This window comes from Typopeltis vanoorti, chromosome 7 (genome assembly GCF_054136105.1).
Source record: "Typopeltis vanoorti isolate ZY-2024b chromosome 7, IOZ_Tvanoo_1.0, whole genome shotgun sequence".
NCBI lineage: Eukaryota > Metazoa > Arthropoda > Arachnida > Uropygi > Thelyphonidae > Typopeltis > Typopeltis vanoorti.
Window position 1 is genome coordinate 152,563,680 of NC_143555.1, and position 12,625 is coordinate 152,576,304.

The following is a 12,625-nucleotide window of genomic DNA, read 5'->3' on the forward strand; positions in this document are numbered from 1 at the left end:
TTAAGTAGAACTGGATTATGAGCTGATGTCAAGATGTTTTATCTGAATTATCCTATTTATAAGGGAAGGGGAGATATAAATTATCAATACCTTGATTCATGTATTTGCCTGGCGATTAGGAATGTGCATCCTCCATATGTCTACTAGTTGAGTATTGTTGAGACATGTTTTTGACTGTGCATATCCCACTTTTACACTCCTAGGGTGACCTTGTATTGTCTAATATGGAGTTTTCAATACACTTCCAGTCTCCAGCTGCTATGATGTAGTGGGCACCATATAAATATGGCTCCAATTCCTTGATTTTCATCTAACTGTTCCATTGGATGGAGCATAAACATTTATAAACCTTATTACACATCCACAGTATTTCCAGTCTATTTTTGACCTTTATTGAGGTCTCATCAGTGGGAGCCAGACCCTGAAGTGATATCAAGGTTGAATTAATGTAGAAGTCGTATTCCCATATACAAGTAGCCAAAAGATGTCGCACTTTGTTACTAAAATACTCTGGATTAGAGATAGATGTTGAAAGTTTTTCCATGTGGTTATATTACAAATTAAAGATGCCAAGAAATTATATTCTTGCTTTAATCCTTTATCCAGGTGTAAGCAAACAAAGTTCGCATGTGAAGTAACTTCACAACTGGACTCGCACTGTCTATACTGATGAGACTTCATTAAAGGTCAAAACTGGTCTGGGTAGTGACCCTTTTCATAATGCATAGCATTATACATGATATGTGCTTTGCATTAATACCAAGGCAAGTGATGTGAAGTCATTAGCCTCTTTATACAAGTAGCTCAGTCATGAAGTTACTTGCACGTGAAAACTTTGCTTACTTACTCTTGGATAAAGGATTGAACCAAGAATATAATTTCTTGGCATCTTTAATTTATAGACATGATGGGTAGTGAAATGAGGTAGTTTTATGAAGAGAGCACAAGAGATGTTGAGGTCATGATGGGAGAAAAGGTATAACCCCCTCCCAAAAAAAATCTTGGATATTAGCTGTAAATGCCACAATCATACTACATCAAAAATTCAGTAAAATCTTTTTACATTATTTTTCAGATATATATGCTCCTTTTGACAGCCATTGTGATGAAGCGATCAAAGAGTTCTGTGAGGAAGTGCAAAGTTTGTAAAATATAAGAGCAATGGTATTTTGATTGTTTTTTTTTGATTGAATATTGTTGTGTGAGGAAAATGATCTAATAATAACAGATACCTTTTTTCAGCTACTAAAAAGATGGCTGTCTAGGAAAGAAATGTCATATATTGTCATGTTTTTAGTTACTGAAAAAGTCAGTATTATATAATCGATTATTTAATGACAGAACAAGTTGTTTAAATAGTACTGTGCAAGCAAAAATGTATCTAAGCAGATACTCGAACCACATTCCAGTTGTTTCAAAAGTATGACTGGGATGGTGGGGGGGGGGGACTCTAAGCCTAAAGGCATCTAAAGAATGGCAACTAAAAATAAAGTATGTGACAAAAATTAAGTTCCTTTTGAACACCTCAAAGTTTCATTTAAAACATGAAATGGAAATTTTTGAAGGCGATTCTAAAAGATGCTGCCTATGACTTCTTCAGATTAGAAGGCAACCATGGGTAAAAATGAAGGTATGTTAAATCTGTTTGGCAAAAGAAGACAAAAAATAAACCAGAATATAAATTTTTGAACAGAATAATAAACATGCAGACAGTCCAAAAAATCTTAGATTAGCAATAAATGTAAGAAAATAATGACATACAAATAAATACGAACTAGAGAGGAACTATGAAAGAAGTTCATGAAACTTCTTAAAAAAGAGTAATGATAAAATTTTATATAAACATTTCAACCTAAGAAATGATGGATATAATGCACAGCAAATCTTTTCAGTTAAACTTCAAGATGGTCCAGTAGTAAAAGAAGAAATACTAAGAATTTATAGAGTAAATGAAGAAAGGCATTAAGTCAAGACATGCATATAGAAACACTTAAAAATTCCTAGAAGAAAATTGAATAGAAAGCCGTCATCATTAAATTTATGCTGTCTATCTTCTAGGGATGTGCAGGTTGCTATATATATGATAGTACTATGTGGAATGTTTACATTATTCCTAACAGAAATTTTCCTCCAGCATTGTCAGATCTTATATTTTGGTTTTAAAGCACTTCTAAACTTCATCAATTCACATAGATCTTGTCTTTTTCTTGATATCCAGCATGGAACACCTGTTTTGCCAATCTTTCTTCTCCCATTCTGTTTAAGTGACCATACCACTTTAAACTCCTCACACATTCCAGAATGCTAACAATGTCTTCATTTTTAATATGATCTTGCCATTGATGCCATTTGTTCACTCTCCTGGTGTCTCTCAAAATTCTTATCTCTGGTGTCTAGTCTTTGATCAATGATTTTACTTCTAACCCAGCTCTCAATCTACAAGTTAAAATTAACTTGAGCACTGTCTCAAATACTGCTAGTTAATGTTTTGATTAATTTTCTTATTCCATATAAATTTATTCATTGACTCCCCCACATCAGCTTTGCTTATTCTATTTATTTCCATATTTACTTCTGTCTTCTAAAAAAATTGTCTAAATTAGCTAAAATCAGTTATAAGTTCTCCATTCAGGACTTGTGTTTTTCAATATTCCTGCCTATTTTGATAATCTTTTTATTGCTGATTTTCACACCAAATTTGTTACACAATTATTCAGTTTGGTTGAGAAATCTACATACTTATACTGGATTTGTTTAAGAGTATAATATTTGTATTAAGTAAAGAGCTGAGGTTAATATCTTCAATTCTGATATCAGGTTTAATACCACTTCATAATGTGATCAATATAGGTGATGAATAACAGTGCAGATAATGTGCACCTTATCTCACCTGTATTTCCTTCAGTTAACCCATGATTTACAGCACAAATACTATGTCTTACTCTTTATAGTATTCCATTTACACCATATAATTTTAGTGTTTGGAACAGTTTTTCCTCTTGAAACCTTCTCATGCCTGTTCCAGATATGTAACACTTTGTTTTATGCCTAGTTTCTCTAACTGTTTTGACTTAAAGTAAAAATCTTTACTGTTTCACAAATTTTCTTTTGCCTCTTATATATGATTGCATTAATCTTCTGTGGATTCTAGAAAAAATTCCTCAAATTCTCATATTCAGCTTTATTTCCCTTTTTATAGATGGGTACTATTCTGGTTATGTCGTTTGGAATTTGACCCTCTGACTAGGCCTTCTGAATTATGCAGTGAAGTCACTTTTAAAATTTTATACCTCCATGCTTGGCCATTTCTGCTTAAATATCATCACTCCAGCTGTTCTCTGCCATCTGTATTTTTGATGTCTTTTTATAGCTCAAGTATTGATATGTATTTCTGTTTATATTACTCTTGAAAATTTTCAAGATGGTAATGTTGATGGTATGAGTAAGCATATACATATTGGCTTGTATGTGTAGACTTGCAGTAGATAGTGAAGAGGAGAGACTGCCTGAGGAAGGGCATGTGACCAGTGTATCCAGGAAAGAAACTGAGTTTACATTTTCAATTTCAGTTGTAAATTGTATGCACCCATTTTGTTTGTTCAGGTGCTGAGGAAAGTGTTTAAAGTTTAGATGGCTTAAATACATTTTTTAATGTATTTAGCCAAACTGTAGGTTTTAAAGTAAAGGAATCTAGAGCACATTTCTCAAAAGCTTCCATATAAAAGTTAGCAATTAGGAGCGGGGGGGGGGATAGTGGTGAGCCCATAGCTGTACTGTCTTTTTGTGTGGTAAAAATATTGCCACACAAAGTAACTGGAACATAGTATGTAGCAAGGAGAGCCATAATATCAGGTAGAAATTTCTTCTGTAAGAGAAGAATTGTGTCACTGATTAGACATTTGTGAAAAGGCAGAAATATCAACTGACTAAAAATCATCTTGCTGAGAATTGTTTTTAATTTTGTGTATGAACTGTTGCGTTATATAGGAAGAGGAATGACCTACGAACTCCTTGAGCGTTGACACCAATTTCTTGGCTAGGTAATAATTAGGACTATCTATACCTTCATCTAAGGATTTAACTTTCAAGAAAGGATTATCTTCTCCTTGTTGGTTTCATTGGTTTGTCATGGTTAAGTTACTCAGATTCATAGAACCTAATTAACATAGGATTTGGTAGTTAATCCTATCTGCATATTGCCATGCCTGTTAATTACATATATTCTCTGATTAATTTTCTTTCAGGAGAAAAACCCTTATAAAGTTTATTTGCATCTTAAACAAGATTTGAATCCGGGTCTTATCATCCAAAAGAACTGCAGTAATGACAATATCCTTTGGGTGAAAGGCAGCCCTGCCAGTCAGTGCACATGCTGACAGACATAGCAGACTCTGCAATTAGAATTAACTGAGACTATGCTAATTAATATATTATCATAGCATATCCTGTATTGGTGCAACAGGGTTTTTCTTCCTGAAAACAAACTATCCAGAAGAACAAATGCAGTATTCTTGTTGTCTCAGTCTTTTGCTTTAGCCACAACTTCAAACATCCCAACCCAATTCATTAAGTTATGTTTCCTGCTTTTACAATTCATTTAATTTAATGGAAAGATGAAATTTGTAATATGTTGTCATCATGCATATACTTTGAGGACTTATGTCTGTAAACCTAGCTTTACAAATTGACACTGTATTCTTAATAGCCTATGATAATCAAGAAAATTTCATGCCCAATCTTTCATAACAGTCTAGAAGAAAAAATTAGTTTTGTGCACAAAAAGAAATGTTAATTTTGGTTCATTGCTTCTAGTTTTTGTTAAAAACTGTTGTTAAGCCTATGAAGGATTATATTCTTTAAGCTGCCACCCATTATTACAGCATGTCACTAGCTAAAACGAGATATTTTTTGTTATTAATAAATATGTGTGTGTGTGTGTGTAATATAAGTGAAAAATTGAAAATATTTGATTAATATAAGTGAAGCTATAAATGGCAGTGATTTGAATATCACTGCCATTTATAGTAGCTTCTTAAAGCATTCTGTTAGCTTCAAAAGAAAGCTCATGCAATTTGCTGTAAACATTTTTTACTAGAGATGTTAGACAAGAAATGTGCACAGCAGAAGTTTTTTAGTGTAAATAATTGATTATATGCTCATTCTTTGAAACTGCCATTGTGAAAAATGAATATCATGATTTAATATTTGGGCTTTATCAAAAAAATGAATACTTAAATATTTATAATGTTCTTCTTCATACAGTGTTCAATTAATGTTTTTCTTTTGTAGTCTCCAGAAAGATTATAAGAAGAGGCCAAATTATGCTACCTTATTAAACCATCCATTTATTTCAAGCAATGCCACCCAGACCACCAATGATGTTGCAAGTTTTGTTTCACATATACTGGATGAATTCCCAGATTCACTTGAAGATGCTGCTCATTAAAATCTGTTGCATCAGGCACAATATTTGAAAGTACTGTAATATAAAATTGAAATTCTGGACATGCACAATACACCAAGTGTGGGTAAAGCAGAAAATACCTTTCAGTGGTGCATTCAATGAAGCAGTTTATATACCCCTTGGTGTTCTTTTTGATCATACAAGCCAAAATGCAAAGATGCTATATTTGATCACAGGATATGACTTGTTAACTTGTTTAAGCCCAATAACTGTTGTTTGACTTTCTCTAGTAGAAAGTTACTCTTCTCAGAGAAACTAATACTGTAATTCACTGCCTGAGATTCAAGGAACAAATCAAAATATTCTAAATTCCCACCATCAGTTTTTAACTCTTTACTGTTACATGCTCTATCATTAAGTCTTTCATGTTACCACCCATTTGTACTCTTCAGTTAAATTATACTAGTAGTCTTGCTAATATTTTTTATAGTTATATGGTTTTGCATTACTTTGAAATTTAAACTCCTGTGAATTTCGTACTGCAAATTGATTTTCTCCCTTTGAATTCTTACAAATAACAGTATTGCAGTATCTCTTGCAATGAGGCATTTTTTGTTTTGTTTTTCAATTACAGCTAAATTCTGCTGTTATCTTTGATCACAAAAACAAAAAAAAAAAGCTTATGATATAGAAAAAATGTTAAACATTACTCACAAAATACCATGTAGCCAACTTGGTATTCAGGTGTAGTGACAAGCTCCAAGCATGTCTTCCTTCTTTTCTTTAGAGATTGTGTAAATAATACCTTTAGTTCATTTAAACAGCAAAGAATGAGTTAAGGAGTTTAGAAAGAGGAAATGTTCCAGTGCATTTAAGAATTACTCGAAGGTTTCTACATAGTAGCCTTCACTCCTCAGCCATGCATTGGACTGTTTATTGAGGCCTGTTGTCAAAAGATTCTGTACCATGAAGTGTGGAATTGATGAACCAGTTGCAAATTCATAACGAGGAAGCAAGTGCTGTAGTTCTTTGTTTTGACGTATTAACTGACTAGTTCATTAAATTCAGAAAGGGTGTGAGAGATGGGAATAGAAAAATGAAAATTGTAACTTAAACATAAATTTTTTAGTTTTTGTTACTATTTGTAATGAAGTTTTGACTAAATAGGAATTAAGTTTAAACAAACTTAACTGTTTAAGCAAATATTTAGCAGATATGGCATTCCCAAGAACAGAATTCATTTATATAATACAAAAAATTTGTTGAATGTTAGCTCATAAAATTAAAGATTTATACTCCTGTGGGTGATAGCAGTAAAAAAACATCCTGGAAAATTTGTAAGAGGTATAAGAGAAGTTAAGTTTGAGTGTTCATGCATGCACTCACAAATGCATTAAGATATTGAGTGAATTCACTACAAATTAATACTGTTTCACTCTACAAATTTGTTCTGTATATTTTTATGGGAAGAGTATGTTATGCCCAGTTTAAACTCAAATCTATTTTTTGTTTAAACTGATATTTCAAATGGAGAAAGTTATATATTGTTACAAAGGTAGTCTGAAGGATGCTTTTACTATGTTGTCCATAATGTTATGATGTATATATTTGTTTGTTTGATATGTGAATTTGGAATTCATGTTCATGTGTAAATCTGTTTTTGAACAACTGAATTCCTGTTTCAGGTAAATTCACCGTGCCACGTAAGCTAAGAATAGGTCTGTTTTTAACCTTATAAAATCCCAGTCTATCCTACTTGATGACAAACTCTCATTTTCATGACAACTTATATTGTGCATTATTCAGCAACATTTCTCTATAACATGGCATGAAATCCTCACTAAGTGAGCATTTTGCCGTAAGGTGAATTTTGCATATAAAATATATAAAATATTTTTCTATTTTAAAAACATTGTTAATTGTTATGTATTAATAGTTAATATCTTTAATTAAAATAGTGTAAAATGCACCAGAGAAATTTTAAGAATGATCATAAAGCAGTTTGTGTTATGAAAGAAATTATATTGATAGTAAACTTTAAAAAATCTCCCTCCATTCAACTGCTGAGATATACATACTATCCTTAATTCACTGAATTATGTCCAGTTAATTCTCACTATAGCAAACTTGTGAGGAAGAAAGGAATGGTTTATGGATTAAGCTTTGTTATATTGAATTTCCTTTAATAGGGTTTGATGGTGTGGGGTTTTAGTTGGAACTTTGGTAACTTCCTGTAGTAGTGTTTGCTGTATAGTGAAAGTTTACTGTATTTCAGTATGCCATATTGTGATGACTATTTACATAATGTACTCAATACTTCTTGGGGAAGGAGTGATAATTTTTATTTACCTTTAGTGATTAATGGAGGCAAGTTTTTATCCTTTTGACGTGTACAGTTTAAGCATTAGATTTATTTTTAACTGTTCTGACATTGTACTCAAATTCTCCCATGGACAGCATACAATCTGTCATTTTTGCAAACTTCAATATATAGATAAAATTATTCTAACAGTAAACATTTTGGAAACTTAAGTTGTTCAGATTAACTATTATATGGTATGATTAAGTTGCTTATGGTTGTTTTGTTATTGTAATACAGCCAACCAGATTGTGCTGTTTTTTTATATACATATCCATTTAAACCCGAGTAGCATGATAATTATATAGTCAAAATTTAAGTCGTTGCATATAAATTTTAGAAAATGGCCTAGAATGCAAAATGTAATGCAGTTCGAGAACAGTCGCAATAATTCTTACCTTTTGATTTCCTTAATAACAGTATTGTGTTATTCATCAGAATTCAGAAATACATATCCTTGGATATACTGTTAATGTTTACTTCAAAACAATATTTTGCTGTGCGAGTTTAGTTGGGATTTAGAATATAGTTTTATTTTTGAATTAAATAGTTCAGAAACTTTACTGTTCGTATATGCTTAGGTGGAATTTGTGAGACTCATTTGATTCCATATAAATTCTTATGTGGAATTTTGCTGTTAAAAATGTGATGTGCATGCATTAACACATTGTTTGGTAATTAGTTTTCTTAAAAAAAGTAAATTCTTTTTATTTTGTCTATTTAAAAAGTTGCTGTTTTTCAGTGGATATTGTTCTTAACTAATTCATAAACAGAACATACCTTTTTTTTAAATAGAGAATTAGAACTATCACTTCCCTTTATCCCTCTTCCTTAACAGTGAGGTTATATAGTTTCATTTGAGAATCAAGAGCTTACATTAGTGTCTAATTTGTAATAGAACTTTTTTTTTCCTAAATAATTCATCTAGTTTTGTATTGGTGTGGCTTATCCTGTTTTAAGATATAGGAATAATCACAAATGGATAACAGTATTTTCAGACTGAACATATAGGTTGCTTATCAATTTAGCCTTAGCTGTTGTGGCCAGAGTGTTTTTCTTGACATCTCAAGCAAGTATACATAGAATCATTTTTTGTGCCAAATCTGTAGTGCTTAATTTTAAAGATAACATTGACATTTCTTATATATGCATCATCCCTGAGAAATTATCTATTTGGAAAAGGATATCAGTAGCTTGCTTTTTCCAAATCCAAATTTATGATTTATTTTCTTTCTATAAGTCTGTTGTGTTTTTATTTTTTCCATTTGCTAAATGTCTTCAGAAAAATACTCTTATGTTCACATTTTATAAATCCCTGAAGTATACTCTATAAAAATTGTTCTATAAATTAGCTTTTCTCGGTGTTGCATTTGAATTTTGTTCTTCATTATGTGATTCGGTGGAATACTTCAGGAACTTTCAAACAAAACAAAAATATTAATTCATGTGGCATATTTGAATGAAATAAGTATACACTATTCACTGAAAAATAAGTAATATCTAATAGTTTAAGGTATAGCTCTGTATATAAATGTCTAACTAAAATTAAGGTGCTTGTCAGTATAACTGTCCAGTCATTTTAGGAATGGATTGTTGCACAATTACGGTGGCATTGTGTGCAGTCAAATGCAAGATCATTTCAAAATAATTTGCCTTGCCACACTATTATAACATCCACTTACACTGTATATGAAGTTGTACATTAAATGAGTCATTTTTGATATGTGACCCAAAAAACCGTAAAATTTTTTTATAATTTTATTAGTCTTACATGTTACTAGATGAAATTAGGGAAGTTAAAAAAAAAAAAAAAGTCCTTGTTATGTACAGTATTTTTGGATTTACATTACTAAAGAATCTAGGACATGACACGTATTTCTAATGTAAAGATTAAAAGAAAGAAAAAAAAAAAACCTTTACTCTTGCTTGCTCAAACTTCTTGCTTGTGTAAATTCATTGATGATCTCTCTTCAACATAACCCAAAAGATACCGTATTCACTACCAAGATAAAGCATGGAGTATTTTAAGTAAACATTTCAAGAAATGTTTTAAAAGATAATTTAAAAAAAAAAAAATAAGCCTGAGGTCAGCTCATGCAGTTGAATTGGTTTAGCAATTCAACTAACTATATAAGTTACACTCTGAGGAGAATGCTATTCTATGCTCACTATCTGTTTAAACCCAAAAAATGTTGAATTTATCATTGTAAATGTTAATATACATAATAAAACCTTGTCTGTCAGAAACTTCCAACATTTGGAATAAACAATTGCATTTCATTGATAAGGAATCTTTCTTTTCTAGAAAAAGAAAAAAAAAAAACAGCTGGATATACCAAGTGGGACCACAAAACAAATGAAGAAATCTTACAATCCCTGAAAATAAAACCAATTGTTTACTACATAAGACAGTATAAACAAAAATGGCTAGAACATTTAAATCGAATGGACAACAGCAGACTACCAAAAATATTATACAGATACAAAAATAAGTGGAAAAAGAAGAATCGGAAGACCAAGAAAAAGATGGCATGAGACAGGAACAGGCCACTTGGCCTAAATTCTATGTTAAGAAGAAAATATATATAATGTGTATCTTAGTGGAAGTGGTATGTTAATTTCACAGCACTAGGCTGCCCTAAGAATGGTAACCTAATTCTTCAGGCAGCTAAAAGTGTAAGAGATGACAAAAGAAAATTCATTGACAAACTCCATAAGGAGCCTGCAAGAAACGTTTTGAAATAAGATAACTGGAAAAAATGAAAAAAGAGATGGGTAGAACACTTTCAGAAAATACTGAACAGTGAAACCTCAATACAAGAAACTATATTCCCATAAAGGGTTGAAATTAATAATGTGGATGATGAGATGCTAGCATGGAAAAAAAATTGCACACTTAAGCAGACTCCACAGGACGAAACATGAGCTCAAACAATTGGCATGTGGTACGGAAGGACAGAGAAAGAAAGAAAGTGAATGGGAAAAGCATAAAAGTGCAAGAAACAGAAAAGAGATGGTGTTGTATGGGGATTCAATGATAAGTGGTATACTTAATGAGAAAGTGGCGAAAGTATGTTTCCCTGGTGCAAAGATAAAGGATGTTCGTGAAGCTGTAAGTATACAGAAGAAAGGTGAACAAGATGATTGTTTTGGCAGGCACGAATGATTTGAAAGATGAGAAATATGAATGAGTTTTTTAAAAAAGCAGAAATGAAGAGTAAGGAAGCAAAAATCGTGAGTGCTGCCTCAGTATGATAGGACAGAACTGAGAAGAGCCATTGTTTAGAACAGGGGTTCCCAACCTTTTTATTTCCTAGAGCACATTCTAAAATACCGATAGGGTGACGGGCACCATCTATTTTTTCAAGCAAATTTTTTGAATTCGTTTGTTAAATGAATACATACAAAGTTTACATTATAATCAAATGTTTCATTACTTAAAAGATTACATTATATTTACATTTTATAAAAATTTAAATATATGTAAGTTAGTGTGATCTTCGGCATAGCATTTCATTGGCCAGTGCTTCATAATTAGGAGAATATGATGATATTCCAGTTCTTAAACTGGAATGAAAAACTTCGAATGCACGTCTACTTTACATTGTATGCATTTAATACTCGTCATGTGTCATTAAAGCACGCATCATATAGCATGCCATGATTTGTTGCGTGATTATTTCAAACTATACGGCACACACAAATTGGTCGACGGGCGCCATGGTGCCCGCGGGCATAGGATTGGGAACCCCTGGTTTAGAATGAGAAGGTGGTGCAGGAGGAATGTTATAATAGCTGAATATAGAGATATTACAAAATCATCTCTGTTACATAGATATAAAATATTACTATGGTTGGACTAACTATATGTACTTTGGATTTACAGCCTTTAGTAGTTAAGTGTTACATAGTAAATTCAGCTGAGGTGTAATGTTGATATGAATATCACTGAACATGGTTATGAATATGCTGAAGAAGTGGAAATATACTTTGGTCATTCTGAGTGTTGGAACGGAAAAGAAAGTTGCCTGAACCAAGCAGACTGCAACTCCATATCTTCAAACTACAACTAATGCCAAGATCCCACAAGGCTGTACTTTTGTCTGCCCTCTTCTATGTATAAACCATTTACTACAGCCAATCCAGTACACTCTTGAAGACAGCATAATGCAGTCCTAATTTTCATTCGACAAACCTTGCAATGCACAAATTACTGCAACCTGCAGAACTTTGAACATCTACTGCCTTAAATTCCAATCTCAAAACTCAATGAGATTTGTATAACCTTTTCAAATGCCAAATACTGCCGTGCCTTATTTTCCACTAAAAGGAACCATTTTTCTTCCAGTCTTACTTTGGACAACACCCAAATCTCTCTTGGCATAAGCACATTACAAATATTGGCTTCTCTGCATCCAAAAAATTCAAGATTTCTTTATTACTCCAGACATTACTTGAACTCCAAATAGTTTCTTGCTCCACACATCACAAATATGTCCAACCATTGAATATTGCTACATCCTGAAATATTCTGTACTGAAAATGACTATTAGATTAATTCATCATCATCAAATTCCTGCCATGTACCCTCAAGGGGTGTACAGGATATGATAGTACTACATGAAAAAAATTACATCATTACTAACTTCCTATCTACAATTTTCCTCCAAATCAGTTTGTTACTTGTCAAGACACATTATCAGATCTTATATTTCGATCTTAGTCTAAGGCACTTTGTACCGTATCAATCCACCTATATCTTGGTCTTCCTCTGGGTCGTTTTGCTGCCAACCTGGCAGAGAACACTTGTTTTGCTAATCTTTCCTCACTCATTCTGTTAAAGTGACCATACCATCTGAGAT

The 12,625-nt window shown here is 32.1% G+C and overlaps 1 protein-coding gene across 2 annotated transcripts in view; it reads left to right on the forward strand.

Moving 5' to 3' along the window:
- lic (dual specificity mitogen-activated protein kinase kinase lic) overlaps positions 1-9,698 on the forward strand; it is a 125,023-nt gene extending 115,325 nt beyond the window's left edge. For both annotated transcript variants that reach the window (XM_090395534.1, XM_090395535.1), the window contains exon 10: positions 5,290-9,698. In XM_090395534.1, the coding sequence (XP_090251660.1) occupies positions 5,290-5,446 (157 nt within the window). In that variant the 3' untranslated portion in view covers positions 5,447-9,698. The remainder of the gene's footprint in view (positions 1-5,289) is intronic.
- Positions 9,699-12,625: the final 2,927 nt, after the last annotated feature.